The sequence below is a fragment of the Danio rerio genome, chromosome 4 (genome assembly GCF_052040795.2).
Source record: "Danio rerio strain M-AB ecotype USA chromosome 4, GRCz13ab, whole genome shotgun sequence".
Classification (NCBI taxonomy): domain Eukaryota; kingdom Metazoa; phylum Chordata; class Actinopteri; order Cypriniformes; family Danionidae; genus Danio; species Danio rerio.
Genome location: NC_141024.2, coordinates 18,614,573 through 18,638,082, shown reverse-complemented (window position 1 = coordinate 18,638,082; position 23,510 = coordinate 18,614,573). Strand labels below are relative to the sequence as shown.

General features: G+C 34.1%; 1 protein-coding gene across 15 annotated transcripts in view; it reads left to right on the top strand.

Annotated features, from left to right (window-relative positions):
* anks1b (ankyrin repeat and sterile alpha motif domain containing 1B) overlaps positions 1-23,510 on the top strand; it is a 315,285-nt gene that overhangs the window by 118,503 nt on the left and 173,272 nt on the right. For all 15 annotated transcript variants that reach the window (XR_015482121.1, XR_015482120.1, XR_015482122.1 and 12 more), the window contains one exon: positions 15,919-16,055. Coding sequence is in view for 12 of the 15 variants with exons in the window: in XM_087247217.1 (XP_087103343.1) it covers positions 15,919-16,055 (137 nt within the window). In the remaining 3 variants the exon portion in view is untranslated. The remainder of the gene's footprint in view (positions 1-15,918; positions 16,056-23,510) is intronic.

Genomic DNA, 23,510 nt, shown 5'->3' with positions numbered 1-23,510 from the left:
ATGTGCTCATCTGGTATATATGCAAAGCCTCGAGTTGTCAATGTACATACACGATTTACTTCTGGTGTGTGACTTGTGTCATGTGACAATATTGCTACCACACTACAACTAGACCTTCTATATTCAGTAAGGCTGCAGATTTATAGTTTTAGTATCGATATCACAATTTGCACATCCACAATAGTCACATCGCAAAGATTTGCAATGTTGAGTTTTAAATTTAGTTGACCAGGAGCTACAGAAGTGTATTTAATCACTGTATTTATACAGAATGTATATGATTTATGCAAAAATACAACTTATAATTACTTTAAAATTTTAGTTTTTTTGTCTAGTTTAACTATCTATATTACAAAGCAAAATCAAGATTATTTTACTTACCCCAGTAGCAGAAAGTTTAAGCAAAGGCTCTTAATTTTTACTGATTTGTTCTGATGTTGAAAACAAAACATATTTTTACTTGCTCTAAGAATTTTTAGATGTTCAGACTAGAAATGAGACAAAGCAAAGTAAGAAAAGCATTTTTGTTTGCATTGCTTTAATTTAATTTGTATACATGAATACTGTTAGACTCCCCAGAAAATAATCAATTCATATTGCATTATTTATTGCAGAAAAATGTAATATCCCAATATTATATTATATTATATTATATTATATTATATTATATTATATTATATTATATTATATTATATTATATTATATTATATTATTTATTGGACAAACAGGTCATTAGTTTCCTATTTGCCTCCTCCTAGTGTTCATTTATGTGAGTGTAGTATTCCATCTACTGCCGCAGCTCTTTTTCCTCTGGCATTTTTCCTGCACTACGGGTTAAGGTTGTCCTGGAAACTACAGCTTTATCCTTACCCAGAGAGCTTGGTGAGTCACCTGCAGGTTTACATGTAGACGCAGTGAGCCGTGTTTGCCTGTAGGCCAGTGATTCACACCTGATGCAGTCACTGTTTATCTCCAAGACTGCTCTATTAACAGAGCAGCGCAGTCACTTCATTTGAGTGTGTGTCTGACTGAAAATATTTCACGTGGTACTGTACTTTAACGCTGTGTTTGTGCGCGTGCTTGCTTGAATGTGGATTTTGAGCTCTATTTTTGGCCCTTCGGCATCTCCACAAGCATGAAATCACAGCTTACAGGAGTCTATTCTCTGCCTGATTATAGTCAACACTGCAGTTTTGTGCCGCAGGAAAGCACACGACCAATCAAAACACTCACACCGGTACATCCCAAAATAAATAGAAATGCTTTCACATCACCATTAGGATGAGTTCATCACTGAATAGAGAAGCTGAATGTGAAAAGTCTGAATTTAAGTAGTTGTCAAATAGACATGGGCCGGTGTAAAACTCTGACAGTATGATAACCCTAGATAAAAATATCACAGTTTCACAGTTTTGTGATTACTGCTCTAAAATATATTCTATTATATATATATTATATATATATTATATTATATATATATTAAATGTCTGGGTAAAAAACAACAACTTTCCCCCCGTTGAACAATATATTTAGATTTTTATAAACATTTAATTTACTTTGGAACAGTAAACATGTCAGGCTAAATAGTTAAACTACAGTAAATCATTGACTTCTGCTGTCTTCATTAGTTTCAAAAGCACAGATTTCTTTACTTCTTTGGAGATCTTTCTCATCTTTGGATGTAAAGTCAAGCCACTGCATTGTTCAGCTCTATAGCATGCTGGATGTTGGTTTATTAGCGATTTGTTTTTCAGATGTTAGCTGAATCGCGGCCTGACCAATAGCTTTTGATGTGGAGATATTGTTGCCCTAAAATCTAACGAAAATAGTCTCACAACACACACACAAAAAACTTAAATATATACCTTAAAAACGGTATAACAGAAAATGTTTTAAAACTTAGGGCCCTATCACACACACCTGGCGCAATGTGGCGCAAGGCGTGACGCAATAGTTTTTTTCTAGTTTCAGCTTGGTTCAAGAGTAGTTTTGAGGCGTTGCGCCATATGTGCGCTCATTGGCGTTCTGGTCTAAAAAGGAAGACGTTCTGAGGCGCATTGCTGGCACATTGCTATTTTGAGAAACTATAATGGATTTTTCAATAGATCAAAACAAACCGGGTCTAAAGTCCAGCGCAGAGATGCACCTCGCTTATATAGGATATAATAAGAATATATTTAGGATATAAATTTAAGGATTAAATTTTACAAAACATTATTTTCTAGCCTACATAAATATGAAAAACCACATCTTTTATGCCTTCTTCATCTCGGGAGGCTTTTTCAGTTCATTCATGGCAATTTGCTTTTGTGTAATGTTATTATTATTAGCAGTATTATTTATTATATTCATATTTATATTTGTTTTATTAAAAACAAGCTTATATTTTCCCACCTGCAGGTTTTAAACCATATGGGGCACAGCATGTGTTTTAGGATATTACTCAGGTTTTTGAACACACTTGGTTATTATTGTACATTTATTTGTTTGCTGGACATTAGAACTGAATTTAGAAATAGTTTTGAAACAAATATTTGTGCCTAACAAATGAAATAATTAATCATGGGCTAATTGATGTCTGTGCGTAAAGGTTTCCCTATCCACGAGAGCGAAAGTAAAAGTAGATCATTTATCTGTCATTCTCGCACGGTAGATGCTCTGTTTAACTGTTTTCTTGCTAGTAAAATGCTCAGTTTTTACACTCACACTTACTTTACGTCATGTAAATAGCAAATGCTCTTATGGCGCGATGCAACTGGCTCTTAAAGGGAATGGGAGATGATACTCTGATTGGTTTATTCTCAAAACACACCTATAACTCATAATGAAGATAAACCCAACCCTTTTAGACCATGCGCCACGGCGCAAAGCAGATTTTTCCGTCCTTTTATTAGTAAAAATGCATTCTGACACGCCCTGAAAGTGTTTGTGCCCTGCGTTTTGCGCTTTGTGCATAGACCATCAAAATAGAGCCCTTAGACTTTTCCAAACCATGGTAAACCTTGAAATTGGTTATCGCGCCATGCCTATTTTCAAATTCATGGTATGAACATACCTGCCAACACTCATGTTTTCTGGCAGTCTCCTGTATTTCAGACCCATCTCCCACCACCCTCCCGTTTTGTTTTTTCTCCTGGAAAACTCCAATAATTTTACCCCAAAATCTTCACACCTACAGTTGTGAAACCTGCTCCACAATATAGTAACCACTCCATAACAGTGCCGTTACTTACCCGGTTCTCAACAGTGTTATTCAGACCCCACTTCCCCACACCGGTCTCCTGGATTTTTAGAGGCAAATGTTGGCAGGTATCGGTATAAATAGGGCTGAAAAATTTATTTAAGGGTGCATTTGATTTCTTGTTCACTAAATTAAGTTTCTCTACTTGATTAACTTTAAAATGTACAACTTATTTACGGTTCAGTTACAGTATGTTCGGTATATTCAGTGCAAAATAATTAAAAGTAATTTTGTATTTTTAAATCTCGTATGTGTTCTTTCATAAATTGTTTAAGCTTAAATTTAGGCAAAAAGCCTGTATTTGCAAGTTCCCTTTCGTACAGTATGTCCAACACATTTTCTTCTACGATATTATTTTAGTATAAAACAAATTTCAATAAGTTTTTATTTTAGATATTAGTAAATCTGCAGAAAACACTAACATGTTTAAATGACATTGATATATTAAATCTGCAGTAAACACTAACACATTTTAAATTCCCTTCTATTATTGGAGATTGGAGACACTTTCCTATGATATTAGCAGTCAACTTTTTTTCTGAAAGCATTTTTAATCTATTTGTCCGCATTGTTGTGATCTGTGCTTTATAGTTTTGAGGTTACCATGTGTTCACTTTTAGTCTTGTCTGATTTATTGTTTTAATCTTGTAAGAACCTTTGAATTTGATAAAAGTTACAGTTTTGTAAATGTTCAAATATTTAAAGATATGTTTATTTCTGAATATTTAGTGTGTTCATATTTTACATAATAATTATGCTGCTGCTAAGTAAAATAGGAGAAACTTACAAAAAGATTAGAGACTATCTATAAAAGATCTCACTTGTTTATATCCTGTACTGTATGTTAACCATGACTTGAAAATAGTGACTTGCAACCAACAGAAGTGTTGTGAAATGGTAATAATGTGTAATGGTAACAAGCTGAAGAATAGAACAAAGCGGTTTTAAAATGAAAATTTTATGACTCTTGACGAATTAGCAAATCCAGTATGTTGCTAATTAGTGTTTTAAGAGTAATTTCAAAATAATTTTCCAGTCAGTACATGTTTGCAGTAATATTGTGTTGTGTTTCCCGGTCAGACAGTTTGGGATTTGCTGCGGATTTATTAAGTGACAGCTTGTCAAAAACAGGATTTAGGGTGAAAGAGTGGAGCCCAAGCTCAGCATAAGTCCTGTTGCAGCTGCTTTGGAGTGTCTTTTCCTGTTTATTTCTAAATCTTCTGACACTCCTCCCCTCTTTTTTACCTTCTTTCTTTTTAACTTAAGTGAGTTAGTCATGTTCAATTATGGTCACATGTGATGAGTGAATGTTAAACTGCTGTATTTTCTCCTTATGGCCTCAAATTAGTACAGCTGTGTCCAGTTCACTCTACTCCACCATTTCCATACTAGAGCAAATCATATGTTTTTAGCATTTGTTGAAACATCTTAGCACTTACTGATTTGTATGGTGGTGTGCAGGAAGAGAATTAATGCAAATACAATATAAATAATAATAAAATCTGATTATTATTTATTATCTGTTTATTTGATCTAATTATAGTGCTTTGCTGCATTGGGTAGATGAACATGGGCAAAACAAGCATAAATGCAGTTTATATATTGTACTTTACTCATTATTTTGTTTTATTTTATTTTATTCGTATATGTTCATATATTCATATGTGCTGTTCTTTCACTATTATAGTGGGGTGACTGAAAACAAATAAAGTATAAATATATTGAACAAATACAGTATTCAACAAATATAAATACATATTTTTATTATAAAAATAGTCAACATAAATGCCAAAATGTATTTTTTATTGTTATGATATTTTATTTTGTTTTATTATATGTCTATATATATATATATATATATATATATATATATATATATATATATATATATATATATATATATATATATATATAATTTATTAGATTTAATGCATTTTTCTTCTATGTGAATACAAGATTGATTGAATCTTTATTGTATCTTTATTTTATCACATCTCTATTTCATTTTATTGCATTCATAAATGTTTCTGTACTAAAAATAAAGTAAATATATTCCTCATAGTTACAAAATATTTATTTATTTACTTTTTTCCTCATTTATGCTTCAGTTTTTAACCAGTGTAGTGGGCAAATTAAGAACATGTATAAATATTTTCATTCAGTCAATTGAACGATCAAGTTTCTCCACCTAAAACCTCACAAACTGTATTAATATCTGGATCTCCATATTAGTGTGCAGTAGAAGTAATGACCTGCTAATCTTTCAGCATCTGTGACTTAAGACTCTCAATGTTCCCAGTGCTCCTGCATGCCTCATTTCTCCCGCAGTACCACAGCTCAAGAGAGGTTAATGGCTAATGGCTAAAAGAGTAAAACACAAGTCGAGTTCATCCCCGCTTTCCTGCCCATTACCAACAGGGTCAAGCCCCAGTGAGCTTCCTACCGCAGTCACAGAGCCGCCCGCTGTTATCGCAAAAACAGCTGCGAGCGCTTTCGACAGAGTCACACTCTTCCCTACCAGCTCTGTCAGAAACTCTGTTTCTCATATATGAGTGTTTTTGATCCGTCCCAGAACAATTGTTTTAAGGAACTGCAAGAGAATAAGAACCGTTTTTTTTTACCGTTTGATTGATTACAGTAAGAATTGCAAACTTTTTTGTATTAGTTTAGCCTGTTCGATCACATTCTCCATGCCAGATAAATAGATCTAGCCCTAGATGCCAGATTCTGTCAGAAAATGTCTGTTTCTTTGGGTATCCAGACAACAAGCCAGCAGAGCCTCTTAATACACAAACATGTTAAGCTGTATTTAAATGAATTAACAATCTCCTATCAATATCCGCTTGTTAAGTGTGACGTCATGCGAATCGGGTTTCAGGTCCAAGCGCTCTATCAGACTGTATGTGGAGACTCAATGATAATAATAAACGTTTACAAATTTATTTGGTACTTTCGAAAATCACTATCGCCTAAGATCTGATGGCCCAGAAAGTTATGCATTTTAAATAAATTGTTAAAATATTGTTGTCAGTGATGCAGCAAGTCCAGAGACTGTTGTGTATACCATTATTTTTTATACAATTCACTTTAATGTGTGATAAGACTAAAAGTGGTCATAAACCAATATTTTCCCAATTCAAATAAGTAGTGGATTGGAAAAGTACAGTATTCCATACGTCATGACTTAACAAATGGATAGGAGTTGACTGAGAATGCCAGAGAAGAACAGAAGCAGGTGCCGACAAAATGATGATAAAGAAAGAGCAGAGTTTATTGAATAATCTTAGTAGCGTATGTTTCAATGCTCAGACTTCATCTGACCAGGATAAATCCAACAAGTATTATTATACCACAAACAACAGCAATGGAAAATTACTGCTTCCCAACATTGTCCAATAACAATACAAACCCTGAAATAGAGACTTTCTCTTATCTCCCTTCTCTAACAAGTGTCGCTTGAATTCACACAGCCATAAGATAATAACAATATGGAAAAAGCAATAATAATAAAGCATAAAATACAGGAAAATTCTAATAACAAAATCAAATGACAAATAATAAACAGTTAGCAAATTCATTCATTCATTCACTTACTTTTCGGCTTAGTCACTTTATTAATCAGAGGTCACCACAGCGGAATGAACTGCCAACTTATCCAGCATATGTTTTACACATCGCATGCCCTTCCAGCCACAACCAAGTATTTGGAAACACCCATACACTCTTGCATTCACAAACATATACTACGGCCAATTTAGCTTATTCAGTTCACATATAGCGCATATGTTTGGACTGTGGGGAAAACCGGAGTACCTGGAGGAAACCCATGCAAACTCCACACAGAAATGCCAAGTGACCCAGCCGGGGCTCAAACCAGTGACCTTTTTGCTGTGAGGCGATTGTGCTACCCACTGCGCCACTGTGACCCCACCAGTTAACTAATAATCAATAAAATAATATAATGATAATTCTATAAATGACTAATGATCATATAATTAAATAAAATAATTAAATGATTAAAAGATGAAAATAAACATGAAAATAAAACACAACACAAATTTATAGCTGCTTTTTGAAGCAACACACACATAAGTTTGCTATAAGGTTTCTCAGATCCTTAGATTCTTTAAGCCTGAAATGTAGTTTAAGCATGCAAAGTAGGCATTATTTAGTAAAATATGCACTTATTTGCATAAATTTCTAGCAGAAAATTATTAACATTGCATGAAAACCTAGTTTAAAATTCTATTCTAATTAATTAATTGATTTATTTATTAAAGTCAAGTTTATACATAGGGAGGTTTGGGAATTTTTCACTTCAAAATTCAGAAAATACTTTGCATAGCCAGCAAAGAAATACATTTTTGCAACTTTTTAGGATAAAATGTGTACACTATTAAGCAAAATATGAACTTATTTGCATAGATTTCTAACACAAAAAATTATTTTAAAAAGTATTTTTAATAATTTTTAAGTCTCTTTCAAAGTGTCTTTTTATCCCTTCATGATTCAGAAACCACTTTGAAAACCCAGTAATACAATTTTGCCACTTTTGTGGAATACAATTTTCTATCTCATCTACCAAATTATATGCAGAATGAACATGTCCCTTCATAACTCAGCGATGAATACAAACAAAGTTGGTAAGTGCTGCTAAAATTGAGATTTAACAGAAAAAAAGGGAAAACAGCTTTTACAAATATACATTGCACTTAAAATCTAGAGACATTAATTTATAGTGCAATAAATAAACTGTTAAAAGTGTTTATTTGGATTTTTTTCTTTACATTAGACAAAAGCATGCAAGCAAAAGCCCCCAAATCAAAAACTCTCAACATTTTTTAAAGAGTTTTTTCTTGCTGCAATGGAGGGGCATGGGGACAAGGGCAAGTTCTAAACATAGCTTTATTAAAGAATGGTCATCGAAAGACAGGGGTGGAAATCCAGCAAATACTGAAAACATCAGAGACAATCCAAAAGCGTAAAACAGGCAAAAAGTTTAAAGGACTACACAACACCTGTAGTATCACACATCAAGCATGTACAAAGAAACTACAAATAAAACATCTGAAAGCGACAATCCAGTCTGCCATTTTGTTTCAATTATTAGCTCTGCTCAGTTTAGCAGTTCATGAATATTCCACCATCATTTGCATAGCAGAGGAACGGAGCTCGTCAGTATTCATGACACTGATCAGTGTGAGGGAGAAATGAGCCGCGTATAGAAGTGTATGCCCGTGTGGACCCAACCGACTTAATGGTATTTCTGTAATTCATTAGTTGGCTGAGTGTTCGCTGTGAATACAGAATATCATTTTATTATGTAATTATATACTGCTAATGTCAAGAGTATAAGCCTGGCATATGCTTGCTTTTGTATTTTTATATCAGTATGGTAAGGTCTGGTATATTTAGCAAAGAGAGTGTCTTATCATAAAGCTTCAGGTATTTATTATTTAAATTGGTGACACATGCTTTATATCAGGTCAAGCTTGATCTTTGACAATAGAAGGACTGTTTAAATGACTTTAAATGACAACATTAGGTAGACAATAGCTAATCAGAACATTTCATGAACAAAATTACAACTTTTGATTTACACTCTTTTATTCAGATGCAATACAGCAACACTTTCTAAAACAAATATTCACCATGTTACTCAGAGTGTTTGTGCAGCTCTGCTTGTGATATACTGTATGAGCAACAAGGAATTATATTTGAGCAATTGTTTGCATTTCTCTGATGTTATATATGGAACAGTATGGGGAACTTACAATACCTAATTTAGTTTCTTGCAGTTATGATTTCACGTTGGCTTTTTTTTAGTACTTTTACTCCTGGATTGTAAGCTTTTTTGTAATTTAAGCCCCTCAAAAAAAACTTAAAATTTCTAGAAATAAAGTCAGAATTGTGAGATATAGACTTGGAATTGCCCCAAAACAAATATATAATTAAAATAAGATTTGTGAAGTATATATTTTCAATAAATAAATAAGTAAAAAAGAAAACTGCACTGGTTAGAACTAATAAATGGGGATGAATACAGTTTATATAATTATTAAATTTAATTGTTTCATTTCTTTTGTATTTTATTTTATTCAGAAATGTGTTTGTTCTGTGACCAATGCAGCTAGGTGAATGAAGAAAAATCCAATATAAAAATATTCAATAAGTATATTGAACAAATATAAATAGTACATTCATAGTTTTATCATTAGAACATGTGTAAATCCATCATAAATGCAAAATAATTTGATTTATTATTTTTATTTTAAAAAGTGAGATTTGCGAGTATGCTGTGAAAATTTGGAATGACCCTGATTAGGGTAATTTAAAATATTTAATTTGTGTGATTTTTCTCCTTGTGAACACCCCTAAAGAAAACTTTTCATCCTGCACACACACACCAATTTTCATCCGCAGCGCACACACACCAATAGGCCCAAGTCTATTCTTCATTTGAATATGGAGGAGACGTAAGTCTTAGAGTGACGTTCTCCAAAAGTAGTCATGGCCTCTATTTTTAATGTTTTTTAATGAGTGTCAGAAAGTTTAACCTGGTGCCACTAAACCAATCTGCTGAATCTGACTTTTTAATTTTCATATTGTTGATTTTTTTTTTAAATGTAACTATCACTTTTTGTATTTTATAGGTTATAGATAAAATATGGTTATTCTAATGGTTTAAATAGCTTATATTTTGCATTAAAAAGGTCTTATTTGGGTTTTGGGGGTCTCCAACCACAGTCTGATATGCATGCAAGGTCAAAAAAAAATTTTTATTGTCTTATAATATGCATTTATTTTTACCTAATTATCCCAACAACTCCCATATGATTTATTCATCGATTCATTTGTTCCCAAACTCCTCCTTAGCGCGATGCTAATCTGCGCTGATTGGTCCGATGAGCCAGTTATGATTGGTAAACTGCATTCAGTGTGAGACAGAGAGAAATGCCCACCATGGCTTATCAACAATTTCCAAATAGTCAGAGTGCAGAGTATATGTGTGAGTCCAATGCAGGAGTGCATTAAAGCAATGCAGTTAAACACCAGCAATTTGCTCTGTTTTTAACGGCTAGTAAAAGCAATGACACACATTCAGTATAAATCCACACAGTGGCAAAAGCTGAACTATTTAGAAACTTGATCGCTGCACGTGTGTAGGAATAGCTGAGTATGGCCATTGAATCAACTAATGGCAGCGGATCGAGAGATCACAAACGCATTTAAATCCGTAAACAAAGCAACATGCGCCGCGTTTTCAACGCGGCATTAGACGCGATATGAGAATAAAAAGAGTTTACCAGATACACAGTACAGTCGGTTACAAGTGACAAAACATAAATTGCAAGCTAGAGAAAACAAGGAAGCAACCTTTTTAATTGCACTTACTTGCACTTGTAAAATAGAGGAAGGAACCGATTCATGAACTGTGTACTGAAAAAGTTCCAGCTCTGACAAAGTCCCATATAATCTTTTCTGATCCTTTCCTTAACAAACGGCATATGAATCCCCCATTGTAAGTGTGTAGATTGCTGTAGCACACGTCAGAAAAAATGACGGGAACACATCAGAAGGCTGGGGCCATAATGCTAAGGTATTTTTGCAAAAATAATCTTCAACCGCTGACTCTTCACAGCCTTATCTTTGGATAGGGAAAATAACACTAACTTTTCTTAAGAGCACAGCGTCTTCACAACATGATTCAACCGGGATATGCTACAATGTTTGTGTTTCTCTTTTTCTTTCTACAATGTTTGTGGGTCGGGCTGGGGGGTTTCAATTTTCTGGGGCTCTATGCAAATTGGTGGGGCTTGAGTTCAGTCTCGATGTCACACCCGCACGGGTATAGACTCGTTTCCACAGCGATTCATTCGAACCACTATGAGTCGACTCCTGTAAACACGGTGCACTTTCAGATTTAAGCCTTAGCTGAATATTTCACTTCACTTAGAGCTGTGTTACACACTGCAGGGAAGTTCATTTTCAAAAACCTATAATAGGGGTGTTTTAAGAAAATGAATTTAATTTCCCCCATTGTCCCGTGACCCCACTTTGGAAACCACTGCCTTAGAGTGATGATTTATCTCCCTTTTTTTTACAATTTCATCCCTGCTGTATAACATATGCACATGCTGCTTGGATTTGATTAGTTGTATTACCCTATTACCTGCTTGTTTACCTGCACCGATGGCATACGAGCTATAAATGATGCTTTTCGCTTTAAGTCTCCAGTGTTTTGACTATGGCGAATCTTGTTACTCATCTCCTGCCTTTTTGTTGGCAGTCAACAGATCTGAAAAACAGGAGGAAAGGAGGGTGTTGAATAAATGTATGCAGCTTGGCTTCATCTCTGAATTTGTCAGGACGGATGCTGTAGGGCTTATTGACTCACTTGGTAGTCACTCATTTAGATCTAACATAATCATCCCATACTGTTTTCCGCATTTCTTGATGCAGATCCAGAGAAACAGAGAATGCACCTAAAGGGATGGAGTTACCGTTTCAGAGCAGCAGTGTGATTGATGGAAAGGGTTTCTCTCAGTAATTTGGCGGAGGAGTCAGATGTAACCCACCCTTCACCTCGTTCTGCTCTTTTTCTTTCTCTTTCCTCTGTTTCATCCCTCATTTACAGAGAGGAATCTCACTCTGGGGAAATCTGCTCAGATGAGAATGCCATCCCACTCCCACACTGCAGTGTGTCAATGTACAGTATATACTGTACATGTGCTATTTTAGGATTATGTGACTTGGAACCGAAAGACACAGTGTGTTGTATTGATATTCGATGGATGAGACCTTGTTACTAATATTATTAATAATAATTGATTTTTATTTATGGTTCTTTGATAGATTCCATGCCAGTGTTGGGCAGTAGCGTAGATACAAATAGTGACGCTACTAGCTAGGGCTGTAACGATACACGATATAAAATCGAAATCACAACACTCAGATCTATGATCCTGTGTCGCGGTGTGATAAGGGAGAATCGCGACACACCCCGTGACTACCTTTCCAATAACGTCACGCGTGCCTGCAAAAGTTGAGCTAATTAACACTTTTTTTCGTTCGACATTACAAGCACTGCTCCGTTTAAGCCCTCGCAATATTTAGCCGGGAGAGCTCGCACGGAGCTCTTAGTAAGGGACCGTCTGAATGTGTCAAGAATATCAAAAACAAAACCAACTTAACCTCGCTTGACAACCGACAACGCCAGAAACATTGCCAATGCTGTTAAAGCGGCCGGATTTTCAGCGCATATACGATGATTTGCTCACACTGTTAATGTGGCTGAGCAGAGAGGGATGGGCATTCACCAGATGTCAGGTAACAGCGCAAACTTTTCTGTAACCATGCTGTGCGCTTTCTGTTTGAACCTTTGAGAGTGCTGACTGACAGGTTCGCGATGCGTGAGGTCAGAAAACACGACGAAGCTTTAAATTAAGATGTACACAGTTTCTATAGTTATACTTTATTTAGAGATAAAGGTATATGGCTCTGCATATAATCACTCTATCTTGCTGGAGTTTATAGCCGTTTCGCTTTACTTCAGGACGCATTAACACCGCTCTGATGGTCTAATCGTTGTTTTAAGTTATCCAAAGCTGTATGAATATACAAATCTTGAATATCACAATAGTATTAAATATTACAATTGTAACAACACAGACAGCAACACTTTTGCACAATCGATACCCAGCTGATTCAGTCGTTTCATAAAAGGACCGCGCCTCTTCTTTTTTCCATGTCAACATAAAGGCAGTGAGGTGCGCCTCGTTTTCGGCCCCTTGTTTAACTGCAAGGCATACTTAATTTGCGGGACGATAACGTATAACCCGTGCCTACAGACACATTTGCCAAAGAAGCAAAATGGAAGAAGAATATTGCTGTTTGATACAGACCTGTTGATGCTTAACCAGCGCTTATGTTGACCTGGATCTGTGAATAAACGCAACAAATAGGCTTTACTTTTTATTTTACAGCTTAAAGCATGTACGCAGATTAATGCAATATCATATTTAAACAACAAAACTGTTTACAAAAAGTCTACATATGCGCGCGTTGTTGCTGTCTTTTCATTACGCAGCGCGCACTTAACCGCGAGGGAGAGAGAGAGGAAACCTAGGCTATATCAGGACATATTCTTTAAAATAATGATTTCTATTAAAAATGTAAAAGGTTTTGTGATTATAATAATAACAGCGGGGCATTAAATAAATGCATATTTTCCGTGGAGCGGGCAATTTGAGGAAGTCAGCTATTTTTATTTGACGGAAGAAAAAAACATATGATTGGAAAAAAAGCCCATGCCGGTTATTTAAAAGAATCAGTCAGTATTTTCGTTTTGTAATATAAATTAATTATTTAAGTGAAAATAATTTAGGGCAGTCCTATTTATTTTATTCATTTTATTTAGATTATTCTGCTCTTCTGAGCTAAACACTGCAGGTGCGTGAAGATGCTCTGTTGTTCTGTTCCGCTATTAATATATAAAAATAAATCAGTATTTTAAAATGCAATATTTAATGTGTCAGACACAAAATAGACACGTCAATTTGTTTAATATAAAATTAATAGTAATCTGACCAGTTAACCGTTAATAACCGATTAATGAGCGGCGGTTGTCGGTTAGATAAATTAACGAAATGAGCATCCCTAGTAGCTATTTAATTTACTTTTTCTATGTAAGAGAACTTGATTGAAAAATAATTTTCAACATGCTTGAACCATCTAAACAATGGAGTTTAGTTCTGTTTGGTTTTTCAACAGTATTTTGTTACAAAGAAAACAGAAGTGATATAGCTTTGGCTATTTATTTATTTTATATATGGCTATTTATATTGTTAATAATTTGCATAGTTAATATTGTTCTTTGATGTTTAGTTTATAAAGATTTTTCAAATGTTATTTAATAAAAAATAGTTTTAAAAATCTTTTTTTTCCCACCCCACACGAAAAAAATAAATAAATCGTGATACGAACCGAATCGTGGGTCAAAAATCGTGATACGAACCGAATCGTGGGTTTGGTGTATCGTTACAGCCCTACTACTAGCTTAACTACATTTCTCAGTAGCGTGGCGGTAACATCGTTACTTTCTTAATCAAACAGCTTTTCAGTCGCGAAGCTATTATTCTAAGCAAGTAGCACAGTAGCGTCCACACAAGCTACATAAAGATGACTGATGAAATTCTGACGCTGTGCTCTTGTTAGAGTTGAATTGGTTTTAAATTCATTCACTGTTTACTCAGCAAATGTGCCTTACGTGAAAAAAATACTATTTTAATATAAATACAGTATTTAGAAAATTTTAAATTCTATGGGAAAGTAATTGAACTAATTTGCTGTGGTACTTTTATAGATGCAATACAACAATTATAGTTTGTAGTAGTATTACTTTCCTATATCAAACTTAAACTTGCTTTTTAAGGTAGGTTTTATTTGATTTTTATCTGATTTTTTAGATCTATTGATAATGATAATGATCTTATGATATCTATTACTATCATTATAGTTTTATGTGTTTTACTTTTTTATTATTACTTTTTTGCCTTCATCCTAGTATCTTTTACTACTGCACATTTTATGTCTGTGAAGTGCCTTGAGGTACTACTTTTAAAGCTGCTATATTAAATTAAGTTTATTATTATTATTATTATTATATGTTTCCCTTTACTATAAATTAATTTAGGATTTTAAATGTGGAACAGAAGATTTCTTGAATTGTTTGTTTTTGCTGTCTAGTAAAGCATTGTTTCTGTTTGGAATTAATTGCATACCTACTGGATGTTTCATTGACAGTTTTATTGATCACTATAATCACAACCCAGACCATTATATAAAACGTCTCTTAAAAAAAGTAATAAACAAATAAATCATGCTTACTTCAAATTTATAAATAGCAATTTTAATTAATTGCATTAAATGAATTATATTTTAAATTATACATGCATGTGTATGCCAATTTTTAGATAGCATCATATATATAAATATATATATATATATAAATAATATATGTCCAGGATCTTTGATTAACACAAGATTAAAAAACTCTGTGACAGCCACCAATCATGCACAGCTTAATTCATTATATGCTTTGTTAATCCTTTTTCTGCACTATACATAGCTCCCAAGCAGCTTCCGTTTGGGTCCTAGTGCCTGGCCAAAAAGAAATTTCATTCATTCAGGATGGCACTGTGTCACACTTATAAAAATACAAGTAAAAGAGTTTATGAAATCAACAGAACGGTTTAATAAGAATAAAAATCACAAACCCAACACTTGTAAATTCACACACACACAAAGATACAAAGATGATGTGATCGGCATCAGACATCGTCCTTGCATCATTATCATGGTGCAAAGAATGTAAATTACAAGCTTAATGTTCAACCATTTCACTGCTATTGCAGACACAGGGTTCTTTTCTGGTTATTGCTGAATGTGCATTCAATATATTTCTGCATGATTTAACTTATTTCCATTTTACTTCTCAGCTGCACCAGACATAAGTAGCACTTTAGTCTGATGACTTTCAAATTATCCTTTTCATTTCAATGTGCATTTATTGCACCGATTCCATCCTAGAAGTCACCTCTAGCTCATTGTATTCGATGTTCTGAATCCAGCGGCTTTAATTTCAGCCCATTCCTCTGTGTTTTGTCTTTCTGAAGGCCACTTCTCACATGTGTCGGTCAGCGATGCAGAGCGAGGTAACCATGGAGATGACTCTACAGGCTTGACTCCTGACTGCTCGCCTCCTTCACCTGATACAGCCCTCAGGAACATCGAAAGAGTCATTCGCCCGCAGGTACACACACACACACACACACACACACACACACACACACACACACACACACACACACACACACACACACACACACACACACTCACATACAATCTTATTATGTGCTTCTGCACTCAAGGTTAATGGTGCTCTTTTAGATAAAACATAGTCTGGCTGTAACTATTGCAGCATCTGTGTGTGGGAGTCATATATACACACACACACACACACACACACACACACACACACACACACTGAGCAGTACTGTCTTACATCTACTCTGAGATACTGAGCATCCTTCATCTTAATTATACGGCTATTATAAATATGCACATGCCCCACGGGCGGATTTTCTTCATGCTTTGATATGCAATTGTCCCAAGCCGCCCTCATTTTCACTCCTTCTTCAAACTTGAGAGTTTTTTGTTTGATTATTATCAGTTACAGTATAGTAATATCAAGCCCTAGTGTTCCCAAAAAGAGTCTGAAGAACAAAAAGGCAGGCTTTTAAAGTGGATGAGAATAATTGTGTTCGATGCTGGATCAAACTAAGTGGGATTTATTGTAGAGTTGAAGTATAAGAAGCACACTAAGCCAAAGATGGTAACGCTGTACAATAAGGTTGTTTTAGTTAACGTTAGTTAATGCATTCACTAACATGAATAAGCAATGAAAAATACATTTTTTAGTGAATCATCTTTGTTAATGTTAGAGATTAAGTTGTTCATTGTTAGTTCATGTTAACTCAAAGTGCATTAACCCTTAAAGACCTAGAGGTATTTTGTGGGCACCTAATGGGCCTATATTATTATTATTTTTTTAAAAGCAGTTTTATTTTTATTTTAGCAGTCAGCCTCAAGTGTCATATATCATTTTAAACAGGAGAACCTGAAGTTTCAATCTGTATCATTTAAAGGTCCAGTCTAAAATATTTTTTGGTCCAAAAACATATGAACAGACAGAAAATATTCCAGAATTTTCCAGAAACGATTTTTTAAAAAAGTGGCATTTTCTAGTTATTTCAAACAAAACATTATGAAGTTTTTTTTTTCTTTAGAAATACATGCTATAATGTTTTATACTTTCAAAATAAATTTTGTCTACATCCACAATTCCCTGAGCAAGTTATAGCAATTTATTTCAATGTTATTCCAAGGCGTTTTTCTATGGGGGAAAAAAATGCATTTATTTACTGACAATGTATTTGCCCAAAAGTTCTGGGAATGAACTAAACAGAAAAAAAAATGTTACAAAATAATAGAACAGTGAAGCAAATTTGACTTTTTCCAAATAATATATTTTCAGTTACTATAAACAACACCACTTACAATGAACAAATAAAAAAAATAAGAAAATAATAAATAATGTGTCAAAGTCCAAATAAACATGGTGCAAATCCTCAGTAAAAAAATAGATATAAATATTTACTATACCATAAATAATTACATAACTAAACTAGATTCAATATGGAACATCCTTAGGTTTTATGTGCCAGCATGGATATGGTTGTCTGTGGATATGGATTTGGATGTCTGCAATGCAGACAAACAGCTGCACCTTCATTTGCGTCTTTTGAAAACAGCAAGAGCAGCAGTTCGTCTTTGCTGTGTCACTGTTTTGTCATGTTTCTGTGCTGCTGTGCATGCAAAAGTACTTAGTATGAAAACTATTTCATGCAAAACATTTTTTTTTGCGTTTTATTTAGCCGCGCATAAATGTATGCCTATCTCTCATTCCGTGTTGTTCAAAAAGCTTGTTGGTCCACAAACAAAAGCGAAACCTATGCTTATTGGTTGTGATATAGCGAGTTTGAACCAATCTGAACCAATTTCTTTGTCAAATCAGCGTTGTCAAATTTTGATGACGTAACCGCACTGATTCCGGAGCCTCTGAAAGTCCGCGAATGTTATGTGATACAGCACTGGAAAGCTGAGATTCTCTTCTTTATGCCAATCTTTGAGTTGTATGAATCGGATCAGCGGATCAAAAGTTATTAAACATTTAAGAGCAATACTTATTTTTAGCCGCGGGCGGCTGTCTCGGTCTTTAAGGGTTAACCAGTGTTAACGAACATGAATTTGGATTTTAATAATCAGTGTTTCCTCTAGAATTTTTTCCAGCTGTAGCAGGCCTTTTACACATTCTTGTGCGCTCTCAAATAAACACCGCTGAAGTGCGATTTAGTGCGTTTATGTAACAAGTGTGTCTCCAACATTTATTAGATTTGCTAGGAATATTTATGAATGTCTCCAATAAACCTACAGAACAGCATTGATGCTTCCTGAACTAAAGTGAAACAGCCATAAACTCCAGCAAGTTAAAGTTTTTGTATGCAAAACCACAGACCTTTATCTATAAAGTGTAATTATAGGAACTGTGTTCATCTTGACTGAAAGCTACGTCATGTTTTCTGGCCTCACGCATCACGCACCTGTCTGTCTGTCTGTCTGTCTGTCTGTCTGTCTGTCTGTTAGTCAGTCAGTCAGCATGTCACCTTAAAGGGTTAAACAATTAACACACAGCACTACTATGGTTACAGAAAAGTTCTGTAGTGCTGTGCTGTTATAGTTCATTTACCTTTTAATACGATTTGGTGTGATTATAACCCACTATTAAAAAAAAGCAGACTGAATATTTTTAATGAGAGGCTTAAATGTAGCTGTGGTGGGATAAATTTTCGTGTGGCGCCCTGCCATGGAAGAATGAATTTAGTCCAAACCACGATAATGCATCAGTGAATGTTAAACAATGATTAAAAAATTCTATGCAAGTATTGTCCATTATTACATGTTAGTACGTGATATTTCTGGCATGAAACTATGCACGCACGGGTTGATAAGTCACCTAATTCATTAACTACATGGCGAAGGAGATTGCTGTCGTCTTTGCAGCCAATGAGCTTGCTCCTCATCAGTTTAAAAGCCCTGAGTCATTCTACGCTTTTTAAGCTGTGACGTGTTTTCAAAGACCTTTCTCCACCACAGCTCCACCTGTGTTTAGATCTGCTATGGGGGTTACAATTATATTATGTTTTCAGCAATGTGATATATTCTCAGATGGCATGTCTGTGTATATAGCAGCGAAGCAAGTCTATACCGCCAAGACCAAATACATCAACATTGACATATACATATTCATTACCATACTAAATCCTGAGAGTGTTTATGACAGAAATACATTACTACTGAATCATTATTGTAAAGTGTGACCTAAAGGATTTAGATATTTTATTAAAATAATTTATTTGAATTATTTTTAATTGCATTAAGATTTTGTAAAAGGGAATCTATAGATTAATTTTTATTAGCCAGCTTTAATCATACACTTATAATGAAATTAGGCATCACCATTTATCTTGTTTAGCACATTCATTTTGTTTTTGAGGGTAATTCTCACAAAACATTTTAAGATTTAAGATTCGTTCATTGTATATTTATGATTTAAAAAAAAGTTAAATGAGTTTGTTATATAACTATAGTACTTGCAATTAATTATGACACATTTCGAAAATTTCATAGTACATTTACAAATTATACAAATCTCTAAGCAACATTAATATTAATATAAATGTTCTGCCGTGCAGTTGTCTGTCTTGCAATTCTGAATGTGTTTGGAAGATACAGCAGGCAATCACTATTTGACTATTTAATCTTTAACAGCAGACTTTTTGAAATTACAGTATATGTGCTTGGTTTATAATGTTCTTCATTTATTTTTTCGCCTCCATTGCTTTAAAACCATATTTTTAAACTACTGTTTTATTTTTCTCTTGCTTTCCATGTGGTAAATTGTCCCAGGAAAATAGTGCTGACCTTCACAAATTAGACTCACTCCAGTACTATTTCAGCACAGATAGGGCCTGATTAAACTGGATTGCAAGTGGTTATTGAATAAGTAATGCCAACTGGGACCAGAAAATGAGTTAAGTGAGTTCTAAGGAAAAAAAAGATCAAGTATTGTTTATTTCCAGATGCTGTTTGCAGAAATATCTAAAGCATGTGAAATGCATTCAGTATGATTGTAATAAGGATGTACATCTCAGAACTGAGGCCGATGCATTACACATTTAATGCATAGTCAATTATACATTAAAGATACATATGAAGCACCTACTACAGCTATGATACGTTTTGATACAATTCACCCCATCACGATGCAGTAAGATTTGATTTCGATTTGATTGGATTCAATACAGTGTGATTAGATGCAATAAGTTGCTATGTAAAAAATATAGTTGCTATTAGAAGCTCAGTTACCTAACACAACCTGTTTTTCTGCACATTTTGGAAAATCACATAAAAATGGTTAATGGAAACACCAAGATGTGCGTAAAATGTCAAAATGTGCATAAAAAGATATACTAAGTAGGATAAACCTTTTATCCAATAAGAAAAAAAATGAGCGCAAACTACGGTGGAAACCCATTTATCGAATACATTCCAGCATGCTCATCAATAAAGTCATGTGATTTTGTTTTAATAGATCATGTGATAACAAAAAAGGCATGATGGGATTAATAGATAAACCAGTGGACTGACCACAATGTAAATTATTGGAAATGTTATCTCCCAGAATTGTCAGCCATCTGTGCTCCCAAAGAGCCATCTTTCGCTTACAAAAGATACCGCACCTTCGTTGCATTTTGTCTTCTGAGGCACAAGCAATTTACAAGAAAAAAGACCTCAGGCTTCTCCTATACCAGCCAATAAAAAAAAAATCTTTTAGATATTTGTTAATAGTTTTATCACAAAGTGACGTTTTTGTTCTCTTCAACTCGTTGGGTGCTTTATTCACAAATGCTTTATGTGACATTCCAGTTTTGTGCAGAAGTTTCGCATCTTTGAATGGAAACTTACTGTAGTGTACTTACTCTACTTACTCTGCTCTATATTTTTTTTTTATAAATAAAAAAAATACAGAAAAAAAAGGCTTCCTGTTACCATATTTACTATAAGAAACAGTGACTCATTTGAACTTATTTACCCATTACAATACACCTAATACAGTTGCTAACATACATAGATATATCACAGATAAAGACCTATTTAATGACAACAACAAATATTTAAGCAAAATACATATTTTAGTGCTCATGAACATGGCCACAATCATTCAGTTAAATGGATATGTTTGTTTGCACGACTTTCTAACATTTATACAGTTGAAGTCAGAATTATTAGCCCCTCTGAATTATTAGCCCCCCTGTTTATTTTTCCCCCAATTTCTGTTTAAAGGAGAGAATATTTTTTCAACACATTTCTAAACATAATTTTTTAAAAACTCATTTCTAATAACTGATTTATTTTATCTTTGCCATAATGACAGTAAATATTATTTTGCTAGATATTTTTATTTTTTCAAGACACTTCTATACAGCTTAAAGTGACATTTAAAGGCTAATTAACTAGGTTAATTAGGTTAACTAGGCAGGTTATTGTATTACGATGGTTTGTTCTGTAGACTATCAAAAAAATATAGCTTAAAGGGGCTAATAATATTGACCTTAAAATGTTTTTTTTTTTTTTTTTTAAACTGCTTTTATTCTAACTGAAATAAAACTAATAAGACTTTCTCCAGAAGAAAAAATATTATCAGACATTCTGTGAAAAATTCCTTACTCTGTTAAACATCATTTGGGAAAAAAAAAAAGTTGAAAAATTGTAAGGGCGTTTAATAATTCTGACTTCAACTGTAGATGAAACGTATATTTATGACATGTCACAGGGGTACTTAGGAAAACACGATGTCTCAAATAGAGTACATTAAACACCATGAAAATTTTGGCTATTTCCCATGTGGGATTAGTTAATCAATGATTGACATTAAGAACTTTAATCCCTTTTTCTCCATCATATGGAGCAGTGGTGATGACTTGAGAAACAATTTATAGAAATCAATCTACATCTAAAATATTGGTCACTGATGCAAATAAGTTATGGGTAGCTCTTCATGATTTAATTGTCACTCACATCCTATGCACGCTTTTTAAAATGTATTATTATTTTTTTTAATAGAACCTTCCCATCTCTAGAACCGTGGCTTCCCTGGCTATGCAGTATTTTTTTTCTCCTGATAAGTCTTTTTTCTCTCAGTTGGTTTCCTGCTCTCTCTGTTTGTGACTTATTCACTTAGTAGAGTGTGAATGGGCCCTTTTTTGTCCCTGTCAGAGTTCTCAGTGCATCCTATCAGAGTCATGTTTGTCCTCTTTTCAGTTGACTACAATCCCTCATTTATCTGCGCCGGCCGTGCTGCTTGCGTGCTGAGCGCCTGCAGGATTAAAAAGAGACGCAACTGTGCATGTTCTCCCCCACTGACTCCTACAGCAAACTCCACAATGTCCCAGTCAGACACATGACGCTTTCCTAAAGATTCATTTCACTTTTTGCCCTACTTCATACTGTGCCTTAGTGCTGTTAAGTGCAGTGCATCTTTCACCAGTGGTGAACCGGTCACATGAATCTTACTTTTCGAATCGACTCTTCTCTACAAACTAAATAATAAACAAATAAAACATTCATGGATAATTTACTACTAGCCAGTCATTAATCTTTGTGCATCCCTATGGACATTTATTTTGCTTATTAATAGGCTGTGTTAATGCAAAAACATACTTTTTTTTTTTGTAATTTAATTTTTAACTTTTTATTCATTTTTCAATTTAATATTCATCTTTGTTTCAATTGTCTCAACTGAAACCTATAAACATTTCAGTGACATTTAAGCCAAAAGTCACGCAATCTTGTGGCCTGCGGAGAAAATAATAACGTCCCCCGTTTTCTGCTTTTGAGCACTGCAGGCTAAATAAATTACAATTATGTAACTATTATTATTTTATATCTTATTTTTTGGAGATTGAATGTCCGAGATTATTTTTTATGCATAAACAGAAAAAGCTTTATGCTTCTGAGGTTTTTTGACTGCACAAAAATAATAGTGCATTGATCTTGTGAAAGATTGTAATTTTATACCATATACTGTAATTAATTTCAATATATGGAAAATAAGATAAAATATATATTCTTTCATTAAAAATAACTGTCATGATGAATACAATCTGTAATTTAAAAGACATGCTGATAAAGAAATTTGGTGTTAAAGTGTAAAAAAAAGAAAATATAAAATGACAGACATTTTTGTCCTTTTATGGATTTGGGTAACTATTTTAATTGATGCACAAGGATTAATTAAAAGAAGCTGTGTAGCAAAAGACATTATCTTTTCCACTAAAAAGCCTGTTGCATGACCTGTTGGGATTTAGTGCATCAATGTGTTGCATGCATGAGACAGCAGTCTGTATTAGCAGTGTCTGTAAATCATCACAGAGTACTCATGATCAGTGAAGTGGACTGCCATCAGAGCCGCACACTGATGGGCCAATCCAGCTCCTCATTTGCTTGATGCACAAGTGGAAAAGAGTCTAGTCACGTCTGATAATCATAAGCTCTACAGCCCATCCAGGTGCATCTCTATTTCCCA